The 27,944-nt window shown below is 37.0% G+C and overlaps 1 protein-coding gene across 1 annotated transcript; it reads right to left on the reverse strand.

Annotated features, from left to right (window-relative positions):
- hycc1 (hyccin PI4KA lipid kinase complex subunit 1) lies at window positions 1–26,850 on the reverse strand. The gene is made up of 11 exons (XM_082186993.1): window positions 26,534–26,850; window positions 18,772–18,853; window positions 18,574–18,675; window positions 15,067–15,246; window positions 11,787–11,867; window positions 11,598–11,713; window positions 11,335–11,430; window positions 8,914–9,030; window positions 7,375–7,462; window positions 6,066–6,225; window positions 1–1,620 (listed from the first exon to the last, which is right to left on the reverse strand). Exons 2-11 carry the CDS (start codon window positions 18,820–18,822, stop codon window positions 1,055–1,057), a joined length of 1,557 nt encoding a protein of 518 aa, XP_082043119.1. The 5' UTR covers window positions 18,823–18,853; window positions 26,534–26,850; the 3' UTR covers window positions 1–1,054.
- Window positions 26,851–27,944: the final 1,094 nt, after the last annotated feature.

Genomic DNA, 27,944 nt, shown 5'->3' on the forward strand with positions numbered 1-27,944 from the left:
TGAAATAGAAATCTTTATTTTCAGAGACTGTAACCATGTTATTTTGTTGATGAAAGGCAAAAAAAAAGGACTTTAGTACAATAATATTTACAGTTCACAAGAAAATATTCACATTCTCAAAATAATCTGAATACGGACACGACCACTGTTATTGATGACCCACTTCAAATTAAAAGCACAAACCATTATGACCAGAAAAAATGTCTTCAAAAACACTTCCAATGAGATGTCTTCCAAAATATAATCATAATAAAACCAGACAAATATTGATGCAACATCACAGTGATGCACCAATGTAAAAGAAAGAAAGAAAAAAATGCTATAATTAGTCCAAGAAAAAAAAAAAAAACACTGATTTCTCTTTCATTTTTATATCAAGAAATGATTTCTGGCTTATAATCACACTGTTTCATGGGTCTCTGCCGTAGTGCTTTGCATTGAAAGCATGACATCAGTTGCTGAACTCCCATAATGCATCTCTTATGGCCTCGGGCATCCTCACACACAGCAATTCAAACAATAAGCATATATTGCTTTTCAAATACCGCATGAAAAACAATGTAAACGAAGACGACCAACAGTTTTGTTTCGGTGTCTTATTCCACCAGATTCTCCACTCTGGGTTTAGTAATCGAGAAATCCAAATTCCCATGGAAACAGTGTGAAATGATGGCTTCGGTTCAAGCCCAGTGCATGCTGGGATAACAAAGAGCAGGGGGAAACTGCAGAAGACGTGTGAGCTGCGAACGCACACGTAAATTCAAACCACACACGGTTCAGTGTGTGTGATCTTTTCTCAAACGCATTTAAAAAAAATACACAACGCAGCTCGTAATCGCATGTAAACTTCATGGATCGACTTCATACCTTGAAGAACAAACTGGGAAAAGTTAAAGTTTGCTTTAAAAACACTTACTTCAAAAATACGTGACTTTGGTAATTACACACAACCGACAGAAAAAGGAAAAAAAACACTAGAAACAGACCGACTTTCCCGTAAGGTGCAGTTTTGTGCCTGTGTGTGTGTTAGAGTCGCAGTACTGTAGTCAGAGGGTCACAGGTCAGAGGTCACGTGGATACTGATGGTGGGCGAGCGCTGCCGATGCTGGTGGGCGGGGCTTAAGTGCTCAGAATAGGCCACGCCCTCGTCCTGCAGGCCCCCGTCAGGAGCGTGATTGGCCGTGGGACTGGACGCGCGGCTGGACGACTGGTTTCCGCCGGAGAACACGTTGCTGACCTGCTCGAAGGAGCGCGAGAAGACGGCGCTGGCGGTGCGCGACAGGCTGAGCGAGCCGCTCTTGGGCACCGATTGGCTGGCCGTCAGCGTCAGGCGTTTGAGTGACAGGAGCTCCAGGTTCTCGCTCATGGCGCGGACGGCCGCCTGCTTGCGCGTGAGCTGATCCATGTCCTTCTCTTTCTCCTTGTCTTTGCTGGATCTGCCCGTCAGGCGACGCAGACCCTTCCCCGTGGGCTTGGCGACCGAGGCTCCGCCCCCGCTGTTGCTGATGACGATGGTGGGGGGGCTGGCCTGACCCTGAGCTCCTGCCGCCTGTGTGCAGATTCCCTCGTCCACCTCCGCGATCTCCGTCAGCTCATCCGGGGAACCCAGATCCACTGCGTCTGCGCCGCAACACAACACACTTTTAGAAAAGCTCTTCCTAGAGTCGCCCTGCATCTCATACGTGCAATACAACTGGTTCTTACTCATTTTGAGGTGCTGCTGAGTGCAAAAAGTGTCATTTTTTTTTGCTCTATATAACTAAATATATGCATTTTTGCTTCCGACAACCATTTATAAAGTTAAGTCGTCTTGGATTATCTCTTAACCACCAGAAAAATAAGTCGAGCTACAACTATTTGTTCAATTCTCAGTTGATTTTTGACATTTATTAATCTGTTAATGTTCATTTCAACATTTACTAATAAAATCAAAAGTTGTATTTGTTCAAATTAGTTATATTAACATGAACAAACAATGAACAGTTATATTTCTATTACCTAACGTTAACAAAGATGAAGAAATACAGTAACAAATGTATTGCTTATGGTTAGTTCATGTAAGGTAATATATTAACTAACGTTAACAAAAACCTTATTGTTTACCCTAAAATAAAAAAAATAAAAATCGTCATTCTTGTTTTGTAAAACTAATATTTTACATATTTTACAACATTTTTATTAAAAAAAACTGTGATGGAACATTTTTATTGATATTTTTAAACCATAATTTTAGGCCTTTTTGCAAATCAGCAGAATTTCTTTTTCTAAGATGCAGGGCTGTGTAATTAAAACACAAACATTTATGTTATATTTTTATATTATACATGTTATATTATCAATATATAATAGGCTGAATCTCACAAAGAAATATCTAGGTCATATTTCACCCCAAAAATCAAATCTAATTCCTCCAGATTTTTCTATCAAGTCAAAAAAAATGTAAATGTGTAACATGTAATCTAACATACAGTTCATACTTATATATACACTTATATATCAGAATTAAGTTCATTTCCCCCTAAAACTCACATTACGGTTTCCTAAAGTGGAGTTCGTGGAGATTAAAAAATGTGAAATTAAAATAATTTCAATCAGTACAAAACACCTACTTGAAAAGATGAAATATTTAGTTTCCCTGCATGTCATGTGACCATTAACCAACATCAGAGACATGCGAATGTGTTGGTAAATTATTGAAATATCAACTTTTAATCTCAGAAAAACCTGCAGTAATAAGGAAAACAAAACTCATTCTTAATGTAATGTATTAAAAAATTATGTAACTGTAATACAGTAATGAAAATAAAGGGCCAGTATAACAAATACTGCTACAATTCTAACGTTTTTTCCACATTACACTAATAAGCATTAGATTATATAATAGTAATGAGAATTTAGGGGGAAATTAAGCGCTTAACTAAAGGGAAAAAACTTTGAAATATGACCCACATAATTCTAGAGAGTTTTCATGAGACTAACCAAACAACCCGGATGAATTCTGCAACGATTCAGGTTTTGTAAAGCAAAATCTTTGTAATCATCATCAGACATCACATAGCATTAGATATGAGGGATGTAGAAAGCACATGAATGTTTCCAGAACATGATGCAGAAATCAGATTTCAGAGCGTTATCAGGACAGACGGATGAGAAAACACAACACTAGAGCTCAAACTCTACACATGTCCCTCTTCAGGAGAGTCCTCAGGGAAATAAGAGCAGGTGTTTCAGCAGAGGGAGCTGTTGGCAGGACCGGTGTATTAGGGAGAAGGAAGGAAGTGTGCGACATCACAGACTAGAAGAGAAGGAACAGACTGACAGGAAGTTCTGATGTTTTCTGTTGGGATGCACAATATATGGCAACCATATTGGTAATGGACACACTTATCAGCTCTGATTTCCATGAAACCTCTGCACTGATGGATATATCACATCATTTCCTGTCAGTCTTGTCTCGTTTCTCGGGCATCTAAAGGGAGGTCGTTTCCCTTGGCAACCCAGTGGATAAGTGTGGATAAGTGGGAAAAGGAGGTTTCATAAATGGCTTTTCTGAAAGCAGCAGAGATTGAGTGAGTCGGGACTGAAGCAGCGCGGGTCATTCCCATGATTGGTTAGCTGTGAGTTCGGGAGGTTTGATCGGATGGAGAATGAAGACAGAGATATGGAACGAGTTAGACAGAAATAGACGCAAGAGCGTTAACGTAAAAAACAGGGACATTCACAAAGTTAAGGAGAGGATTTCAGGAATATTCCAGGATCAAGAGAAGCACGATCCACAACGCTTGTGATGTAATGCCAATCACCACAATAACACATTTTCATTTGTCCCTAAGTGAAAAATAAATTAATAAATCAATAAATATTTATTCAAAAAAAATAATTAATAATAATATACTTGTATAGAATTACAACATATAATTTGATATATAATAAATAAATAATAAATATCTATTTAAATAATACATTAATAATAATTATAATAAACAAGTATAATTGTATCTCTTTACAATATATAATGTAATATATAATAAATACATTTATTTAAATAAATAACACATTAATAATAATAAAAATATACTAAGTTATAATAATTGCATCCAATTACAATATATAATTTTATAATAAATTAATAATAATAATAATAATAATACTAAACTTAATTATAATTATATCTAATTACAAAATTTGTTTTAATATAATAATGAATAAAAATGTATTTAAATAATGAATTCTTAATAATAAATGTGATTATAATAATTGTATCTAATTACAATATATAATATAATTTAATATATAAATGTTACATTTTTAAAAAATTTTATATATATATTTTTTATATAGGATTATTAGACACTAGAGTTAATAGACATTACGCCACTAATGCTGTGGATCGAGCTTCACCTTTGACCCAGACACATTCCTTCCAGAAAAAGTTGCTTGGCTGATGCTCTTCAGGGTTTACATATCTTAAATAATGAACACGCTTATGAAGACGCTCCGCCCACACCAAGTACCTCTGGGCCCGAGGGGAGAGGGGGGGGGTGTGTGGGACGAGGGGTGGGGGGGGGTGGGGCTCTAGAGCTGAACCCGCCCCGGGGAGGGCGTCCCGTCCTCTAGGTGCTTCCGCACGGACTTCTGCCTCCTGACCTCTTGACCTCTAGGGTCGACCCCCACCTCAGTGGCGCCCCCTAGCGCCTCCCCCTCCGTCCTGCAGCGAAGAGCCTCTCCGTTGGCCAGTCGTTCCCCGGTGACCCCCGTTACGCTAATCTCAGGGATGGGCCCCGTCGGGCAGGAGTCAGGGGAGTCTACACTGTCCTCCTGAGACTCTGAGACACACACACACACACACACACACAAACACGGACACATGCATGATGGGTGACGTGATGAGACGTACATGGAAATAAAATCTGAAACATCTCAAGACAAACATAAACAGTTCAAAATAATATGATAAAAATGGACACATGACAATGAAATGAAAGCGACTCTCAAAATGCACTTCACATTTTGAATTATATAAAAATATTATTATTATTATTTATAATTAAATGACAGTGTTATAATATAAATATACAGCTACTATCATTAATTATTAATTATAATTAAATTATATTGTCATAATAAATTATAATTATTTTATTTAACTAAAATATTAATTATATTATTTTATAATAACTGAAATATTATAAACAATTATTTAATTATATATATTTTTAAATTAAACATTACAATTAAGTTTATAATCAAATTATAGCATTATTAATAATATATTATGTTATAAGCATAATATATAGTACATCAATTAATCATTATTAATATTATTACCAAATATGTTTATAATTTTATAAGCATTAAAATATTTTGTTATTATAAAATATAATGAAAATACATGAAAAAATATTTATAAATTATATTATAAAATACATTTTTAATTTTAATTTTAATAATTAAAATTCAGTTATTATATATTGTACATTATAGTACAACATAGTTATTAATATATATTTTTTTTAATATTATTATTATTAAGATAAACTATCAGTTTATACTAGTAATAATACACAACTATTGTAAATGTAAATCCAAATTAATACCCGAATTAAAAACAAAGAGACTATAAATAAGAAAGAATTAAGAAGTAAGCTGTCATATGCTTTGAGGCACAAATGATTTGATGGGGCGATTTATACACTAAAAGTGTCAAATTTAGGGTTAGGGCTTCAAATCTCTAGCAGCGATGACGCTTGCCTTGGCCAACAGCACTAATGAGTGCGTTTGCTGCTTAATTGTGGCTGACGAACAGAAAGCCGTCATTAACTCTGAAACGCCTGAGCACTAATTAGTCAGATGGCGTGGTGTCGGGATGAGGAAGCTGAAGAACTGCCAAATACCACATTATTACGATCTATGACCCGCTGAAATGTGAGCAGGAATCCCGTTCCGCCCCGAGTCGTCGAAACATCAGGATGTGTGGGAAAAACCCCCGGAGAGTTTTAATACTAGGGCATCGAATCCGTCAGCGGTTTCAGGAAGTGTGAGTCACCATGGCAACTCATCCTCACCGTGGCGTTTCCAGCGATGGCCTCGGATTGACAGGCTGGTCACGGCGTTCCTGGAGATCCGAGAGGCGGTGGGAGTGATCTCCACCTGGATGGACCGAGTTCCCTCTTTATTGGACTTCAGAGTAGCGCCGTGAAGAGACGATTTGATGGCGTTTCCCACCTGAGAAACATCAACAACAGAAGATAACTCTATATATGTAGCCATGCACACAGATCTTCTACGGTACATATTGCAAATTAGCGGCATAAAAATGCACAGATGCATCAATGACAATGACAATTGGAATTGGATATTCCATTAAAACGGCGTAATGTGATATGTTAATTTTTTTTTTAATCTAAAACAATATATTATAACTTAATGCATGTGTATATATGAAGAGTTCAGCTGCAAAAGCCTCTAAGTGCCATCTTAAATTTTTTTCTAGAATGATCATTTTTATCAAGCTTGTATATTTAAATTCAGTAATTTCACTTAAATGGCAATGAAAATGACCTAATAATTGTCATTTAAGTGAAATTATTGAACTTAAATCTACGAGCTTGATAAAAATGATCATCCTAGAAGAAAATTCCAGATGGCACTTAGAGGCTTTTGCATCTGAACTCTTCATATATTAATGCATGGTATGTATGTATATATGTATGTATGTATGCATGCATGTATATATACATACATCCATACATACACACACACACACTTTTTAAGTTAAATAAAGTAAATTGCAACTGTAAATTGTTATAAAAAATAAAATTACTTTTAATAAAACTATAAACATATGTTTTTTGTTTAAAATGAATTATAATATATTATTCATAACAACTATAGATAATTAGATAGAAACAGTTGCAACATTGTTATGAATCATATATAATACATGTATATTAATATATTATATAATATACAATTTTGCAAATGTTATGTAATTAGCAACTGTAAATGATTATAAATCATCATAAAATTACTTTAAATAAACATACAATTACATTTTTTTAAATGTCATTTATTATACAGACAGATTTGATTTATTTTAGACAGATTATCCATCCATTCCAATTTTGCATATACATTATATATATATTATTTAATGCATATTTCATTTAATTTTAGTAAAGGCTCATTATCAAATCCCTGTGTGAGTAAATATTGACTCCCTAAATAGAACTAATTCCTCATCTATAGCCTGTTTTTGTGGTGTTGTAAGTGTTTGTTTCTAACGGGATCAGTGAATGAATTTCAGAAATGTTGGTAATCTGCGGAGCTTTAGCTGGATTAGCTTTGCTGAAGCGTGATGGATCTGAAACCCACCAGCAGGGCTTCTGGGAAGAGCTCCAGCTGAGACCGGTACAGCACATCATCCAGAGCCTTGGAGCCCAGGTCCACTTCACCGTTACACCTGCACACACACACACACACACACGATCAAACACAACATCTCTGTCATCATCTACTCTCCCATATGATGTTATTTCATAATTAGAACAAAAGAGGAGAATTAATTTTTAATCTGCCAAATGGACATGATTATCGGCAGATGTCGACAATCTCAAAATGGCAAAATAATGGCCAAATACTGTATACAGAAAAAGTAATATATGGAATATTTTTCCACACAAGGGTGACCACATCTGTCAAGAGCCTTCAAAAAATTGTTTATATGTTTCCCAGAAAAGAAAAAAAAAGTATATATATAGTGTTGGAACAAAATGACAGTAGTTTTTTATTTTTTTAACATAACAAAAAAAAAAAAAAAAAAATACTATTTCTAAAATTTGGGAACTGACACAAATGGAAACACCTTATTTTTAAATCAGCCAAATGCAAATGATTATTGACTGGCCAATTTATTTTTTTAAGAATATTTTTCTAAACAAGAGTGAAATCAACATCCTTCAAAAAGATCCTTGTGTGACGCACAGAAAAAAGAAACAATATCAAGGTATAAAGGATCGGAACAAAATGATAAAGTAGGAAAAATAACTTAAAAAAAAAATCTTAAAGGACAAGTTCGGTATTTTACACTTAAAGCCCTGTTTACAGATCGTATCTGATGAAATAGAACGGTTAAGATTAAAATTTGGACACATGCTCCTGTCCCGAGAATTGTAGGTTTATTTCGCTTCCCCCCCCCCACCCCCACAATGGTTGTCTATATGCACTGGAAGATTCCGTCCTAAAAACACATTAAACTTTCGTTTACAAAGACGTGAAACTCACCGAGTGGTCAGGGGGTGTTCACTGATATGTTCACTCAAAAATCGCTGAAAAAGATGCATTCCAACAGGTTTTATCGTAGTTTTTGTCCAACTCCATTGACTTAATAGGACGTGCTGTGAGACCGCAGCACCTTTACGGTATTACTCCGCCGCTTCTTCTTCTGCTTCTTCTGTGTATTCAATGAAATGCCCGTGGTTTGCTTGCAATTGGCAAAGGTGCATTATCGCCACCAACTGGGCTGGAGTGTCTATTATTCAAGCTCTCAACGGAAGAATCACGGGTGTGACGCGTTTGGCAAAATAGGTCCACAAAAGCGAAATAAACCTAAAATTCTCGGGACAGGAGCATGTGTCCAAATTTTAATCTTAACCGTTCTATTTCATCAGATACGATCTGTAAACAGGGCTTTAAGTGTAAAATACCGAACTTGTCCTTTAAATAACTATTGCTAAATCTTGCAACTGATACAAAAGGGAACACCTTATTTTTAAGCCAAACTGAGCTGATAATTGGCAGATGCCACGCCCCATTAGACAAACATGATGATGACATGGGCGTGAGGTCACTCCCAGAAACACTTGTCTGATAACAGGTTTGGTAGGACACAGTCTTCAGTTTTGAATCACTCACAGTGCAAAATGAATCCCCGTGATGAGCTGAACCAGGAACTCTGATGTGACCATGAGCCGCGCGCTGATGCCTTTATACCGCCGCAACTGTTGCCTTGGATAACCACAGATAGACACTCTGAAGAGAGAGGAATACATCAGCAAACAGACTGAAATTAACTCATTATGTACATTATGTTGGTCTCACTGCTTTCTATCGGCCAATAAAAAGCCCATGTTGGTCAACCACTGGCTTAGATTCATCACTATGATGATCAGGCCCATGAGGGAATGTGACGAGACCTTTGACCTGCAGTCGAGGGAAAGGGTCTTTGTTCACTCAACTGTTAACATTAGCTGATTGGTTAAATAATCAGTCATGTGATCATCTCTCTCGGGATGACGCGGCTTAAATCACTGTGGGAAAAGACCAATCGCAGGTCCACTCAGGTTCAGGTCTATAAGAGGATCAGTGTGATTGGAAACAGAGAGGATCATGGGAGGATTTGAGATGAAGAGACGCATTATCCACACAAACACCTGACCCGAAGGCCTGACCAAAGCAGATCTGAACCGCGTGCCAACAGAGACTGTGACCACACTGAACGAGGAGAGGAAGCCTGCGGTCTTCCTTAAAGGGATAGTTCACTTTGAAATTAAATTTTGGTATGTTTTAGCTTACCTCAAGGGCATCCAAGATGTAGGTATCTTTTTTTCCGCAGTAGTTTCAATTTTTATATTTTTAGGTCAAACCGTTCTTGTCTGTCAGTCATATAATGCAGGTCTATGGTCATTATCTCAAAACACAAGCACAGAGTCCAAATTAAAACAATTCCCCGTCGTCCAAATTAAACAATTCCCCATCGTAAGTACACATTGATGGCCTAAGACACGAAACGAGCGGTTTGTGTGAGAAAACGAACAGTATTTATATCGTTTTTACCTCTTATACACAGCCATGTCCGAGTGATCTGATCTGACGTGTACGCAGACTGGTGCATAGATATATACACTAGATGTCGCCTTAAAGACATTCGTTCCAATGAACTGCCGTAGACAAGGCGACATCTAGTGTATATATCTATGCACCAGTCTGTGTACACGTCAGATCAGATCACTTCGACATGGCTGTGTATAAGAGGTAAAAACGATATAAATACTGTTCGTTTTCTCACACAAACCGCTCGTTTCGTGTCTTAGGCCATCAATGTGTACTTACGATGGGGAATTGTTTTAATTTGGACTCTGTGCTTGTGTTTTGAGATAATGACCATAGACCTGCATTATATGACTGACAGACAAGAACGGTTTGACCTAAAAATATCAAAATTTAAACTACTGCGGAAACAAAGACACCTACATCTTGGATGCCCTTGAGGTAAGCTAAAACATACCAAAAATTAATTTCAAAGTGAACTATCCCTTTAACTTGACTCATAGGGCTTGTAAATCTAGAGAGGATCTAGAAATCGATATGATTCTGATATATAAAAAACGAATTAACAGTAATAAATAAATTGTATGTAAACTAGGTGAAATTAAATGAACACTTATATTACTTAATATGCATTCATATAAATAATGTAAATAAAAATGAGTAAATAAAACATGAATAATAAATAAAAATGTAATTACAAATGAGAAAAAATGCAAATGTTTTTATTAAAAATAAATAAAAATATTGAATATATACTATAATAATAATAATAATAATAATTATATATATTTAAATTAATAAATACATTTGTATATGCAATATTTAAATAAATACAAATATTAATTACAGATGTATTTATTCAAAATAAATATAAATAAAAGATTTAATATATAATAATAATACTAATAATAATAATAATATAATATTTTAAAATAATTAATGCATTTAAATAAATAAATAAGTATTTATTTATTCATTTATTTATTTAAATGCATTATTTATATCCAACATATATTTACCAACCGACTTGGCAATGGATAATAAATAAATAAGTGAAATTATTTAACTAAATAAAAAATACATTTCATAATTTCATAAAAGTTATAATACAAAAACAAAAATCAATATTTATCTATCTACCAACAGGCTTGGTAATGGATACATTATTATTATTTTAATTAATTTGGAAACTGATACAAAAGGGATTAACTTATTTTTAATCAGCTAAATTGAGATTGGCCAATGTTGATATTCGTGTGTCAATGTCAAATATCAGCCAAATTATTAACCTGACAATTAAAGCAGTGAATCATATAATCTTGATCATACTCGAAATGTTTGTGTAAAGGAAATTGCTCAAAAGTATGAGGACATTTCAAACGCATTCCTACTAACTCTGTGCCCGTGTCTCAGTCCATCACAACCCTCAGGGACCATTATACAAAATAACCTGACTGAATGTTATCATGGTGTTTTTAACTCCTCAGTGTGTGTCACATGTCAAACCTGGAGCTGAGCTGACACAGAGACTGCAGGGATGAACTGGTCATGTAGCTCAGAGCCGCATTATAACACAGCAGCAGAAACGTCAGGACTTCAAACCTGCAAAACACATGACCATCATCATCATCATCATCAAATTAAATCCACTTTAACCCCCTCCCAAGGTTAAAGGTTAAACCCCCCTCCCCAGCACTCATTAGCTGATTAAAAATGTATGACTAAAATAAAAGCATGGTGCGCAATATGAATATTTGATGCGGCGGCACCTGTTCTGTGCTGTAAAGGTCTCTCGCTGCAGGTGCGGGCCGCTGTAAACCACTCGACTCAAGCCGTGATTGGCTAAGGCTCCTTCCGTCAAGGCCAGAGAGCCAAACGAGGACGGCTGGAGGCGGGACACAGAGACGGTCAGAGCGAGAACATCTGAGGATCAGGATCAGGACGTTTGAGTCACTCACCTCATGGTAAACTGATGGCTTGGATAAGGAAGGGATGGTGAACGACAACACTTTACTCTGCCCGTCTTTATCAACGATTTCCTGAAATAAACATGATCATAATAATGAGGACTGATCTGATTCAGAGACATGAGGGAACATGTAAACAAATATACAGCCTTATAATGACAAAAGCTAAAAAATATATTGTTTCCGTATTGAATATACACATGGCCATAACCTAAATTACGCTGCCTTCAAGTCATCTATGAACAATCATATTTCACATAGATGAGTTCATTTACCATGGGAAACTCTTTTGTTTTGTATTTTGTGTGCTGTTGATGAAGAATAGCAATAAAAGCTTGCCAGAAAACACTACCCATTTAGCAAGATTATGAAACAGGCTTTAAAACATCTCCCATCAGTCTCTTTGGCAGAATAATAAACCACACAGACAAAGCATCAATTACACATCTAATGCATTTCCTTCTGCATTTTCATTTTGTTGCATTAGCACAAAAAATTTTTAAAAAATAAAAGCTTCCTGTCTTTGTCGGAAAATGAAACGAAAAAGAAATCTGCAATGGCCAAAAGTGACCGTTTTATTTCAATTAAAACTCTTATAATTTGAATAAGATACATAGAGATAAAAAGCAGTATTTTACAAAAAAAAAATAATGTAGATCATTTAAAAAATGTATATATAAAAAAAGATTATATTACACAAATATTTCCCCAAAAAATAATTTATATAATTATAGAAAAATTTAATACAAATTACACAAATATTCCCCCAAAAAATCATATAATTATATAAAATATATATATATAGTTTTTTCCTGGTACACAAAAAGAAAAGCTAAGCTGAATTTCTAAAATTGCACTCTATTACATTTTTGATGTATTGTATTGTATTTATGCTTTTGCAATATTTGTATGTAAAAAAAAAACTAAGTCGTTTAAAAATGGGGCCAAGATTCTAGTGCACTTGATCCAGTTTCTGTAAAACTGTGCTTGCGTACAACAACAAAAAAGACCATGATAAAGCAATTTGTCATGTGATGGAAAATGTATCTTGTAACTGGAAAAGCTGCTCTAAAACAACAGAGCCACTGTCACACTACAAAAAAATGTAGTTAAGTTTTAGCTGGTTACTCTCCAACAGTGATGATGAATGTGCCAAGAGTTTGCTCAAACACACGTGACGAGATTTCGCAAGCGAATCATGATGAAACTGCAGAACTGTTCTTGTTGTACCAGACTCAGGAGTTCTTCAGGTGTAAAGACAAACCAGATCAAGTGAGATTTCAGTGTGTGTTAGTCTCTAAAACAGGACGCCCACCGGCCTGCTGCCGTCCCAGTCGATTTCAGAGCCGATAGCGTCAGGATGATTAAGCGCTCCCTGACACCCGGACGGCATGTGATTGACAGATGACCTACTCTGGTATTCAGGGCGAAGTGAGGAGGGAGGGCGAGTTCACGGGGCGTACAACCCATGAAAGACCACCGACCTCGCTGACAGCCTGGCTTCCCTTCTCACAGCCGGCTGGAAAACACCACTTCCTGATTAAGTAAAAATCCATGGATAAAGTTCACAGGAAAAGCCAGAGGAAGTTGCGGTCAGGCCGACATTTACAACACCATTTTTGATGTGATTTTAAGGGAGTGAATCAGGACTTGAACTTGAAATATCTGTCAAGTCACCCTTATTTCTAAAGCCCTTTATACAACACAGATCAAATCAATAATGAAATTGCATTCAAATCAATTAAATTACTGATCATTAAAGGTGACCTATTATGCCCCTTTTCACAATATGTAATATAAGTCTCTGATGTCCCAGAATGTGTGTGAAGTTTCTCCTGAAAATAACCCACAGATCATTTATTATAGCTTGTCAAATTTGCCCCTGTTTGGGTGAGAACAAAAACACACCATTTTTGTTTGTCTCTTTATATGCAAATGAGCTGCTGCTCCCTGCAACCTTTCCAGAAGCTTTCCTTATCCGGACCCTTTATAGCTCGTGCTTCAGATACTCCGTCAACAACAATAGTGGTCGACCGATATATCACCAAGGCCGATATATCAGCCGATATTTGCCATTTTTTTCAATATCGGCATCGGCCGATAAGTTTTTCTGATTAGCTGATGTGTTGGAAGCGGGACTTTTATTTTGACAGCGCTCCAACTTTTATTTTGACGGGCGGCACTGAGAACACCAGCGCCTGAGAAGAGAACGGCAGCGCCTGATCACACAGCGCTCACTCACATTCTCCATCTTCATTAGTTTACGATCTCTGTCAGTCATATCTAATACTTTGTTAGACAGAACTGGTAAACAAAGAAAGTAAATGGTATGCGAAAAAGTAAAGCGTTGCTTTTATATTATTTGTAACAGAAAAGGCAAACAATTAGGCCAAAATACTTTCTCATTTACCGTCAACATTCAGCAAAATGCGCATCTACATAATTTAAACAAATCTCTGAATATCTAATAAACATTTAATTTCACAAACCTTGCAGTGTGTTAATCTAAAATCTCACAGAAACAACTTTCACAAATCCAGCGTTGAACTGACCCTCGTTTGAGAAGCAGTCTGGCGTAAAATGATTTGTGCAAAAAAAAAAGAAACTTTAACGACTTTCTTTGGCACATTTCCTTCATGAATGTAATTCATCCACTGCGTCCTCAGAGGCTCAGATGCCGGCAGTCAATAGAGTCTCTTATGTTTGTTTGGTACATCTAATAACAGAACATTTGTAATGGTTTTTTTGGCACAGACATCATCTATCTCCAGCTGCTACAGCGAGGACACAGACATGTCGGACTGCTGTGGCTCACTCAGGACGGGATCTGTGCTAGTAGGGCAGATCATGTTAACACTTTATTTTACAGTGTCCTTGTTACATATGTTACATGTACTTACCACAGCAATAACAGTCAATTATGCATAATTATATGCAACACCCAAATTTAAATCCTTCCCTAACCCTAAAGTAAGTACTTGCTGTTAATTACTATTACTCAGTACTTAAATATATAATTACAATGTAACAATGACACCTTAAAATAAAGTGTAGCCCAGATCATCACCAGTCATGGGCGGGGAAATCTGGAGCCGCTCGTGTGGAGAGACGGTTTATGATTTATGGGGATTAAAAAAAATAAAGGGGGTGCGTTTTTACCATTATAGGCTGGTTGTGTACACACACATCTGTGTTCAAACACCTTCTAAAAGTGAATTTTGTATAATAATGTTTCTGTGTGAAACATGCATTGGTTTATGGGAGCACTGACCAGGTTGTATATGCCGAGCAGAAGAGCCTCTATGCAGCCGCTGCAGTGCGGGTCTCGGCACGCCGTGACGGACAGGTAACTCCACACCAGCTCCGGCAAGAACTGCAGAGTGAAGCGCTGGAGACGCGGCTCGCCGCTGCGGTAAAACTCAAACAGCTGATGACACACCGGCTCCAGCAGCTGAGAGACAGAAATGCATTACAATTACAAATCAGTGCAAAAAATTCTAAATCTCTCACCTAGGTTTTAATGAATCGCTGAACTGCTTTGTTGTCACAATGTTGATGTCTGCTGATTGTAGTACAACTGAAGGCTTGTTAAAATAAGGTAAATACAACTACTAACCACATCGCAATATCCTGAAAAAAAAGCCCATTGGTGCCTCCGTGACTACTTCACTCAGAGGAGCTGTCAATCACAGCTGTCAATCATGATGCCACACCCCCGTTTTATAGCAAATAACTAAAACAAAAATGTATTTTAAAAAAGGAACACTTAAACTTACATCAGCGTGATGAAAACTGCCTAAAATTATAGAAACCATCTTTTGAAGAGTAATTTGATTGTTTTGTTTGGCTCACGTCCCATTCGATTACATGGAGAGGGCGGGGTTTATGACCTATACTGAGCCAGACATCTGGGGCAACAGATGCTTCGAAAAGCAAACTGGGACTAAATCAAATGAACTGCACTAACAGAGCAATCGCACCAGAGTTCGTTTTAATCAAGTGTGAACATCCTAAAAAACGTAATTGATGAATTATTAATTAATAATTAATTAATTAATTAATTTATAACTTAATGAATGTAGTTTTAGCAGGTAGCTGACGGGTTTAAGTCGACATGCACCCGCATTCAACTTCTGTACTGTGGCATTCCTGAGTGAAATGATGTAGATTGGGCATTTGATTGGTTCACTATAGAGAGGTTATGATATTATTGGTTAATACATCGTATTATAACAGCCTTGGTTATATCAGCAGATTCAGATTGTTTTATTTAGTGCCATGTCAGCATTCAAAGCTATTTTCATGGCAAAAATTATATTACAAAAATACAAATATCATATGAATACAATAAATACCAAACAAACAAAAACAGCAAGTCATATTATACAAGATTTTTTAAATTAACATTAAAAAAAATAATAAATTAAAAAAAATCACTCTGCAGAAGTAGCAGTGCTTCGCCTTCTGAGAATATAGTTCCCAGTATGTATACGGTTAGAAGATGGCTGTGTCTCATGTGACCTTGTTATTTGTACACACTGTGACTATACAAATCACAACATGTAAATAGGAAAATGTTGGCGTCATTTTGTCACTTATTGGGAGCAGTATGCTAGCTGGAGCCATTTACCGCCAGTGTTTGTGCTAAGCTAGGCTAGCGGTGGGTGCGTCAGACAGAGTTACGGCACGCACGGAGATGAGAAGGGTATGTATGGACTCATCTAACTCTGGGGGATACGGCGAATAAGCTAAAGTCCCAAAAAGTCGGCGTGTTCCTTTAAGCGAGTTAACTTCACAAAAGAGCATTCTACTTGTGTTAAGTCATTTCAAGTGCTGAAAGTTTTTAGATGTTGATGAAAGATTACAAACAGACCAAAAACATGTCATGCTGTTTCTAAAAGTAGCGTCCTTCAGTCAGTGTTCAGACATCTGCAGGACTGTGAGAAACACACAGATTTCTGTGACATGGTGTGACGGTGCTGATTTTCAGAAATTAAACACCATAACGCTTCAGCAGAGCAGCGAAGACTCAGGATCTGGTTTCCTGACACTGGAAAGTTACAATCAAGCACAAAAAACGATATCCGCCTGACTATTCAACTTCAAACGAGCGCAGATCGATCACAATCCAGCAAGACTGGAAAACAAGATGCACAGAAATAGCAATACTGTGTGGTTGAAAAGCTGTTTCATATCTACACACGACAACTGCTCTCACAAACACTAATTTGAATGTTATGATATGATTTTGTCAGAGATTTAATAGACACAGGAGAATCGGTGTCATTTAGGAATAAGACTGCGATAGATGTTTGAATCAAAATCACGAACTTTTAGCGATTAATCGTGCAGCCCTAAGGTGTACATTGAACAAAAAGCTAATTTTTTTTTTAAAAAGTCAATTTTCTTATCTAGAACTTTCAGACATCATACAGACATTTGTGAAGTCTAAAAATATGTTATTGATTGCGGGGGAAAAAAGAAAGAAAGATTTTTCTCTGATTATGTCATTAGCAGGACTGTTTCCAGAAAGAGGAACTGACACAACACGACGCTTGTATAGACTGATGGTTGTGCCTGAAGGAGACACACCCAGTCGACTGGAAAACACCTCCGTCACTCATCATCATAATGTTGACGCTGCCGTGACAACAGTCAGCGTGACTGTGATAATGAAACGAGCGCCGAACCAAACATCTTTAGCTGTGCAACACAGAGACAGACATTGGCACAACTGATTTCAAAAGAATATTCTGGGTTATTTTAAACATGTCGTCCCAGAGTTTGTATATAAGATCAGGAAATGTGTTTATACAAATTCACTTATAATCAGGCAAGAGAAAAAAAAAGAATCCTAAATTCTCCTTTTGAGGTACTTTTCTTCAATCTTCTGTATTAATGTTTGAAAGTAAAGTTAAAGTTTGTCTTAAAATTAAGACATACATATTATTTTTGTAATTTTACATGTGGACTGTAAAATAATAATAAAAAATTATCAGTTTTTTAATTTTACAGTACAATAGTATTATTGAAATATTAAAATATTTCTAATCTTCTTTAATATTTTTATTTACTACTACTTTTACTACAAAAAAAACATTTTTTTTTTATAGTCATTGATATATAAGTCACTATATCATTTCTTGGTCACACTGTGCAGCCCAAATCATGCATTTCATATTTTTTTTTGTTCAAGCACTAGCATAAATTATTCAGCATCATTTTTTGTTCTCCTTTTGAGGTACTTTTCTTTACCCTTCTGTATTAATGTTTGAAAATAAAGAAATTAATACAGGCAGTGTAAAATAAAACACTAGCATTTTCATTAAATACTAAAAAAAAATAATATGTTACAGTACAAAAGTATTATTGCAATATTAATGTTTCTTATTTTCTTTAATTTATTTACTACTATAACTATTACTTACACTTATAATAATAGTAATAATATTTGGTATATACACAATACAAGCAGAGCAAACCCAGAACTCTTAAAAACACATTTTAAATAGCAATAGCAATTTCTATTTTTGTCAAATCCAATTAGTGCAATTAGATTTTCCCCCCCAAATCCTTCAGCTCTCGTTAAAATCAACACATAAAGGAGATCGTAATGCATTTTGCTTCCATAATTGAATGCATTTGAGTACAAAGAAAAGAGTGTGAACTGATTGGATGGTGAAAAGTGGCACACAACCCAGAATATGTTATTAAGCATCAAAAAACACATAAAATAATGAGAGAGTCCGAGTACAAATAGGAGAAGAAACTGCCTTACATCACTGTAATTTTCCCGTATAACTTTGTAAAGCGCTGGAACCAGAGAGCCCTTGTCCTTCAGAGAGGCGGCATAGCTGGAGACGGCCGTCTCTGGAAGAGTCTGAAACACACACACACACACACACACACGGGTCAAAGCAAGGGAAACGCAGAGAGAAGTGATCCAGATGAGGAGAGACAGACAGAGATGACGTACCTTATACTCAGACAGCCACTCCTCCACTACGCCTTGATCCATGGCCAGCATCTTCCCTCATCTGGTGCGAGGAGATCTCAACCTGAAACACAGGAACATCATCAAACCCACATCTTCACTTCACACCTCAACGGGTTTAATGAAAAACAGGATTATTCTTACTTTTTAGAAATGAAAGAACCAGACTTGATGTACTACTAGTTTGTAGACACACTTCAATGCCGTTATTATTAACTAAAACTATTATTATAATAGTTTTATTTAACTGAAATGAAGCTGAAATAAAATATTAATTTTAGATAAGAAACAAACAAAAATTAAAATTAGAAAATTGAAATGAATAAGTTTAAATTGAAGTACTAAAATTAGGCCAATAAAACGAATAAAAAAGCTGAAAATGTACAAATAAAAAAAGTTCATAAATACCATAATCGTACATAACTACTAAAATATACCAAAAATACTAAATACTAAAATAGAAATGTTGCCGTTGCGGCAGAACATTTACTGATACTGAACTGTAAACAGATAATTGCCACCATGACGACATAGTTACAAGCTCATTAACTTATGACCACCCATATTTATATAATTAATATTCAGTATTCAGAGACTTGAGCCATCCTGAACAACAGCATGAACTACACTGGACAAACATTAGCCAATCATAACAGAGGTCATTTACATATTTTGTAGCAACGGTATAGTAGTAAAAACAGCCTGTTTAATTCAAAGAGTCAGAGAGAGAAAGTGAAAACAGTCATGAAGAACTAAATTATGATATTTTTGATGCAATGAACCAACAAAAGTGCAGCGCATGACCCTGTAACACACGGTGACCCCAGTGTCTCGCTGCTCCGGCTTTAACCTTTCACCCGCTCGCTCTCAACGAGGAAGTGAGAAATCGCGGCGTGTGGTGAGGAACATCAGTTTAACACGCATAACGCAAGGACAAAATTAGACACAGAGACGCTGGTTTTACTCCAGGGATCCCAAAATATTGAGTTAAAAGAATTCTGAAAATAATTTATCACAGTTTCCACAAAAATATTGAGCAGCACAAATAATCAGAAACACTGAAGACTGGAGTAATGAAGCTGAAAATTCAGATTTGATCACAGGAATAAATTAGATTTGACTATATCTTCACATAGAAAACGGTTATTTTGAATTGTAATAATATTTCACAATATTGCCGTTTTTACTGTATTTTTTATAAAATAAATGCAGCTTTGATGAGCATGAGAGACTTCTTTCAAAAACAACAAACTTGAACGGTAGTGTGTATTGCTGAAAATGGTGTTTGAACTGGTATATCACACACATCTACTTCTGGGGAAAATTTTGCCCGCTAAAATATAGCAGAGTAAAAAAACACACACACACATATTTGATTAATTTGTACAGTGCTTTTCACAAAACGTACAGTTTCAAAGCAGCTTTATAAAAAAAAAACACCCTTACAAAACCATGTCAAATGGTCACGAAAAAACTTCTTTAAAAACAAGTGCTGAATTTAGACCGATCCAAAGACATCTCACAGGCATATGTGCAGCGATCTTCATTTCTGGCATGAGATTCATCGAAAAATCCATTAGACGTGTTATTTATAGGGATGCACCGATCCAAGTTTATATATGATTTGAGAGCCTGATTACAAAATCCATCCACTAGGACTGTCTCTCTCTCACACACACACACACTTACTGTCATCAGTTTTTCCTCATGTTCTGTCTCTCTATCCAAAAGTTCTGTCCGTTCCCTCATCCCATCATTCATGAGTCACTCGGGTGTGTTTAAAACCTCTACAGCGTCTCACAGTGAGTGTGTTTCCCTTCGGTCTCTGACAGCCATTAGTCTGCGGCTCTCAAAACCTCTTTAATTAGTGCCGAGAGCAATCGACAGCAGAGAGAGAGAGAGAGAGAGAGAGAGAGAGAGAGAGAGAGAGAGAGAGAGTGAGAGAGTGAGAGAGTGAGAGAGTGAGAGAGTGAGAGAGTGAGTGAGAGAGAGAGAGTGAGAGAGAGTGAGAGAGAGTGAGAGAGAGTGAGAGAGAACTTTGTAAACACTCATTCATTCATGGCTTTATTGATTAGCCTGAATCACCCCTCCTTTCCCCGGTCATGGATTAATAAGTGTTGCACAGCGGGTGTGTGTGTGTGCGCGTGTGTGTGCGTGTGTGTGTGCGTGTGTGTGCGTGTGTGTGTATGTCTTATCCCTAACACAAGCTATTGGATTAACCGCAGTCAGTGCCAGGAACGGCTTTCCGCTTCAGGATTTCACCCTCGTCTCCTTCTATGGTGGCCGAACCGCGGTCTGGGATCCGGAGAGTTATTTAAACAGTCGACTCTGGACGGAGAAACAGCTGATGCTGCTGAAGGGAGAAATGTAAATGTTTGAGTGGTTAATTATTAAATCAACAAGCCTCGTTTATCACCTGACGAGTCATCTGAGGAATTTAAACACGGGCGACCTTTGACCTCGTAGAGCCAGAGGGACGATATCGGTTACTAGACTGATCCTAGAACTGTAATCCAGATGGAAACAGATTAATTTAGTCTAGAAGCCAACAGATGGGAAATGAAGTGTGTGTTCGTGAGACGCAGAGAGAGTGAAAGGGATGGATGGAAAAAGTGGGATGGATGGATGGATGGATGGATGGATGGATGGATGGATGGATGGATGGATGGATGGATGGATGGATGGATGGATGGATGGATGGATGGATGGATGGATGGATGGATGGATGGATGGATGGATGGATGGATGGATGGATGGATGGATGGATGGATGGATGGATGGATGGATGGATGGATGGATGGATGGATGGATGGATGGATGGATGGATGGATGGATGGATGGATGGATGGATGGATGGGACTCATTTACACAAAATTAATAATTACAAATACAAAACACCTGCAATTATGTATCAAGAGGAGTCAACAACTTCAGCAAGTAAACTGAATGCCACTCGCTGAATTACCCATGCAACAGGAAACAGGAAGCAGTTCTCCACTGAAACCACAAGCCCGAGTGTCGACATTAGACCTGCGTCTCGGGTTCAGTCCAGCGCTGGTGCTTCCACCAAACATCCGGCTCAAGAACGGAGAAAAAACCCCTCAAATTTCAGCTAAAAAAAAATCTTAAACCTGAAAACACAGAAACAAAAGGGCAGTTCACCCAAAAATAGTCATTGAATACTGATTTTTCTAATAGTTTTTTTCTGGTTTTCTGTACTTGTTTGTAGGGCTGCAAAATTTGACCAAAAAAAACTGATTAATAATAATAATAATACATATAAAAAGTTATTAAAAATAGTAAACAGATAAATATTAATATTGTAAAAAGATTTCATTTTAAAATAAATAAATAAATATATAATAATAATTGTATTATACAAATGTGTTTGTAAAATGTGTAAAATGCATATATACATGTGCATATGTATTAAATTAAATTGCAGCCTTTTTCAATTTGATAATCTCACTAAGCCATACAGTGACATCGGTTTTATTTAGATTAATCATTCAGCCCTGCTTAAAATATTGTGCACACGTACTCTGGACTACTTTACAGGTTCTTCATGCCCTTTTAAAGCTTCTTTTGAGCACAGGACATGGCCAGGACATTTAGCTAAACATAATCTTTAGTGTTTCGATGCATAAATGACTTTTGGGTGAACTAACCCTTTAATAACCAACAATAAAAAGGTGCTTTAGATTATTTCTCCAGCTGAACTTATCATGAAACAGTAAAATGGACTGGTTTACCTGCATCAAACTGCCCCAAACCAGACTCGAGGCTTCAGAAGCAAGCGCATCGCATCCCTGAGCACATCTACACAAGCCAGACCAAAAATAGTCTCTGCCAAGAGCTTAAAAGTACAGAAGAACAGGCCAGCGACCCGGCGCCGCGCTCATGGAACATATTTATAGGACGCGTCATGAAGACTCAGTGACTCAGACGAGAGAGGAGATCCAGAAATCTCCATCTGAGACTCTAACCGAGTGATTTACCAAACATTCTTCATTTTTAAGGGTGCTCCGATCAGGAGTGTTGAGTCCGATCGCCGATGACGATCACCGGAAGAAGTATTGGCCAGTACCGATCACCAAAATAAATAAAAGGCCAACTATTCTTAACAACTATGTGTTTTAAAAAAAAATGAAGAGATGAGGAAGTATCATGAATTGACTACTCTATTTATTGGCAAGACACATGTGCAACATATTCCATTTCCTCTCTTAGAGGTTGTTATTTATTATTTATCAAAATGCTCCACTAGTTATTTTTATAGCTAACTATTAACTCTTTCCCAGCCAGAGTTTTTGAAAAAAGTTGCCAGCCACCATCAGCTTTTTTAATAATTTTCACTAAAGTTTCATGGCCCCCAGAATATTTTGTTGCATGAATATCTGAACATGCAAGATGGAGTCCATCAACACCCCTAAAGCTTCACAGTCTTACAGCTCATCCTGGGTCAGTTTCATTCAGTAACATTAGGCACTTTTGATTTATATGCCGTTTAAATGTAGATGATCATGTTACTTTGCATCTGCTTATATGATATTGCTTGTTTCTGCTTCTTCTTCGCCTGTGTTTTGATCCAGAGCTTCTGTACTCTTTCAGAAGATGAGTAATAGCGCCCCCTACCGCATAAAACATGGAAAGCCGGACATTTGCTTCAATGGGGGGGAAGTGTTTTCTCACAAGTGACTGAAATTTCATCAATGGCGGGGAAAGAGTTAAACTAGTCATTAAATGGTTTTCCTGAGTTAAATGTAACGTTACATAACATTGTTTTATTGACGTCTTTCCACGGTTGAAACATTGATTGGGCAATTACATGAGACGTGATACATTTCAATAAGTTGTACTGTATCTTTCAACATACCTTCTGATGTTCATTCATGTTTATTTCTGTAACTAACTAGTATTAAAGAGGAAGAGATCATCGGTTAACGGCACGCTTTAACTGAGGCGGTTCAGTGTCTGGCAAGCCATATTAAAACTGACAGCCGAGACTTTCAATATTTGCTAATTATGTTTAGTGAAGTTTTGTTAATGCATCAACTGAAAACAGCATAGACTAAAAGATCAACTCTTGGGATTTTAGAAACGATATCAGTTCATCTAAATGAGAATCCATTAAAATCAAGAAATGGATATTTTCAGCCCAGCCACAGTGTTCAGTATATCGTGCCGGAGAGCGAGAGAGCGAGAGAGCTCAATCAGACCATTACATGAGCATTAAACTCTGATTGCTCCATAATGGAAACAATAAATACTGGACCTCCAGCACCGGATGTCGGCGTTCACCTCTGATTAGACGGAAACATGAGGCTTTTTAGACTCCGCAGCATGACAAACATATCATTAGACCTCAATTCTGAGAGTTGGAGGCTTCAAACTGCTTGAATTACTGCACAGGGCCTGATTAAAGCCCACGGAGAGGTAAATACGGCGCCCCGCTGCGTCTCACTGAGAGCTGAGGGAGGAACACGGGGTGTAGAGACGTTAATGAGAGCCCTCGACACGTCCCGCAGACGGTAAACCGGTACCTGCCATCACACACGCCAACAGTGGAGGATTCAGAGAGAGTTGCTGCCATAGTAAAGTGAGATGTTAAAATGCCAGTTTTACTTCTACACTGCAATATATTGAAATTAAACTTGATTTTGTTTTTCATCTGGAGCTGACTGGATCATGAAAAGTGGAGCTAAACGACTGGAGGGGAGGGGTTATGACAGGCCTTGATGACATCAGCAGCAAAATAATGTTGTTTCAAAGGCGAAATACGATATTTCATTTTGATTGCAATGGATTTTTTAAGACCAGGAATGTGTGTTAAAGGGATAGTTCACCCAAAATTGAAAATTCTGAGATTAATAACTCATCCTCATGTCGTTCCAAACCCGTAAGACTTTCGTTTATCTTCAGAACTCAAATGAAGATCGTTTTGATGAAATCTGAGAGTTTTCTCTCTCTCCATTGACAGCTACGCAACTACCACTTTGGCGCTTCAAAAAGTTCATAAAGAGATCGTAAAAGTAATCCATGTGAATTGAGCGGTTTAGCCCAAATGTTCTGAAGAGACTCGATCACTTTATGATGATGATGAACACAGATTTAATTTAGGCTTTTATTCAGATGAACGAAAGTCATACGGGTTTGGAATGAAATGAGGGTGAGCAAATTATGACAATATTAATTTTTGGGTGAACGAACCCTTTAAGTAAATGAGGCGACTTTCTTGAGGACAATAAAAAACAGAAAGAAAAAAGAAATAATTAAATATAAAAAATATAAAAATAAATAACTACTTATTTTAATAATCATGTTAATAATATATATATATATATAATATTGTGTGTATATGTGAGTGAGAGAGAGAGAGAGAGAGTGAGAGAGAGAGAGTGAGAGAGCGTGTGTGAACATATATTAGGGTTTATCATGATAATAATCAACAATATATTACATATTATACTGCAAATTATCCATTACACCTTAGTAAGACTTACTAAAAGCACATAAATTAATTTATGAGTGCAAAGTTTAACAAAGATTCACTCCGTGTGAACACTTTTTCACCATTATTTGTGTTGCTTTGTCACATTGTTTGTCTTAAAAATAAATAAAAAAGTGAAATCACACACAGTAACACATGACACGTCTATCAAACAGACGCTCTGTTGGCACGTATGAGTGGCAGAATCTAAAACAAGAGCGGCGTCTGTTTCGAAACGGCCAGATCTAAAAACATCCATCACCCGCTGGCCATAACCCAGATCTCTGCAAGATGAGCTGTGTGGATTTTCATTTACAGAGAAACCTCAAACCACCGCAGGCCTAAAATCGAATCAATCTAGATCAAATCATTTCAGACCGATAGCAAGAACAGAGAAACAGGCCAATAGAGCATAAAGATAGATGTTCACAGACGAGGATTTAATCACAAAACACCATTCTCAGAAAATCTGACAGCGAGCTCCCGGCTAACAGGTTTCACAATCATAAGAAGGAACATGACGTGGGCCGGGCACATGAACACTATCCTCCGATTCACTGTGCTTGCTAAGCCAGTTTTTCTTCTGAATCATAAGATCAGGTCAAATAGAAACTCGCAAAACTCGAAACACCCATCACTCACAGAGTTCTTCACATGCCCCGCCCCTTTCATTTGCATAATCCGACTATGATTTAATCTACCAACTCAAATGTATTTGTATAGAGCTTTTCACAATACACATCATTTTAAAGCAGCTTTACGTTAGTGTTTATAATATCTTCATGCCTTAGTCACATTAAGCAGATTAGAGCTGGGCGGAAATATACTTTACAACGATAAAAGCAATCAAGTTGTACAAAAAAAGTGTAGTACTATCAGCTCAGTTGAACAATTTTACCTGAATTTTACCACAAAATCAGCAAAGAAAATGTGAAAAGTGACTTGTTCTCAGAAATAAACCCGTTTACAGTTTATTTTTTAACACGTTCTCATTTGTATTTGGTTTAGACATGTTCAATTTGAGTCCACATTGAAGCCTGCCAATAAGTGCACTACTTCAGACCCTTAACAAGAAGAAACCCAACACTCAGACAACACCAACTCGAGTCAACACACACACTTCAGTCTGCTGTTGAGTGTGTGTGTGACTCACATGACCGAACATACGCTGACTCGAAACATTAACACACACATCGACACTAACATTCCTCATAATTCCTGACAGACGGCATGTTTTATTTTGAGTGCACTTACCGTCCGAAGTCCGAATGACTGAGGAATATCCCAGCACACCCACAGAGCGACTCCTCTCATTGCACAAACGTTTCTTCATTTCCTGCTTCAAACCGTCTAAGCCCAACCCACCCACGCAGACCCGGGCGGCACGACGGCCAATCACAGCGCAGGAGGTTTGTGTTTCGGAGGGGTGTGTGGGAAAGCTTCGACCAGTGCTGCCAGACGCATGCCACTGAAACAATTAAACCAAACACACACACACACACACAATTCACAACCGCAGGGTTTCAGAGGGAGGGAAACAAGCAAGGAATTAACAGGATCTGACACGATTCCTCCTCTGAGAGCAAACGTGACCCGCAGTGACCCGTCAGAAACAACCCTGAGGACACGGCTTCAGTAAATCCACAGACCTGAGTGAAAACACAGAAGAGCCCATTAAAACCCTTCCACTCCTACACACACCACCACAGTAATGGCAGGACCCCCGTCTGAAACACACGGCTAGTCGGACTTTGAGCTCCGGGGGCTGATGGACTGCAGAGGAACGACTGAGGGAAACAGAACGACAAGATGCAGGACATTCACGAGGAAGGACCAGGACCAGTTTTGTGCAGGGTTTTATAGATGTGTCTATAGATGTGGTGACTAGTGGTTTAAATTAATGACAAAATTAAAATTGTCATCATTTACTCGCCCTCATTTCATTCCAAACCCGTATGATTTAATCTGGGTGAGTAAATGATGATAGATTTTACATTTTTGGTTAAATTGTCTATTTAATTTTCAAAATGTGACAAATTCCTAGTAATTATTAGGGATGCATGATTTATCGGCAACCATATCGGTATCGGCTGATATACATTTATTTTTTATGTTATGGTTATCGGCCTGATAAAAACATTTTTGCAATATATTAACGCCGCTAAATAAAGTATTTCCTTCAGCTGAGACACTTCAGATTCGCACTGTTCAACATGATGGCTTTAAATTGATTGAAATATGAGTGGAATCACTTCAAACAAGGAAAATCCAGATAAGTGCAACATGTGCAGCGCAAGTCTGTCATATCGACTACATAACATTATAATGAGAACATTATAATTGTGTGCTTGGAACGAGGCTTTTAATGGTGAGACTTTTATTTTTGTAATCAGGCTCTCAAAAATTATAAAAAAATTTGATTCAGATTTATCGGCCAATGTATCGGTTATCGGCTTTCAATTATAAAGAATTATTGGTATCGGCCAAAAAACAATGTCATATCGGTGCATCACTAAACTCTATTTTTTAAATGCTGTTCTTTTGGACTTTGTTCACCAAAGAATGCTGAAAAAAATCCACAAAAATATGAAGCAGCACAACTGTTATCAACACTGATAATAAAATGAGCATCAAATCATCATATTAGAATGATTTCTGAAGGATC

Source organism: Leuciscus leuciscus (assembly GCF_965113295.1).
Source record: "Leuciscus leuciscus genome assembly, chromosome: 12".
Lineage (NCBI taxonomy): Eukaryota > Metazoa > Chordata > Actinopteri > Cypriniformes > Leuciscidae > Leuciscus > Leuciscus leuciscus.

Coding starts and splice junctions, on each gene's coding strand:
- hycc1 (XM_082186993.1), bottom strand. CDS start 18,822: ATGCTGGCCATGGATCAAGGCGTAGTGGAGGAGTGGCTGTCTGAGTAT. Junction 11,431..11,597: donor ACCTTTACAGCACAGAACAG/GTGCCGCCGCAT, acceptor TGTGTTTTGCAG/GTTTGAAGTCCTGACGTTTC. Junction 9,031..11,334: donor CTGTGTCAGCTCAGCTCCAG/GTTTGACATGTG, acceptor CTCTCTCTTCAG/AGTGTCTATCTGTGGTTATC.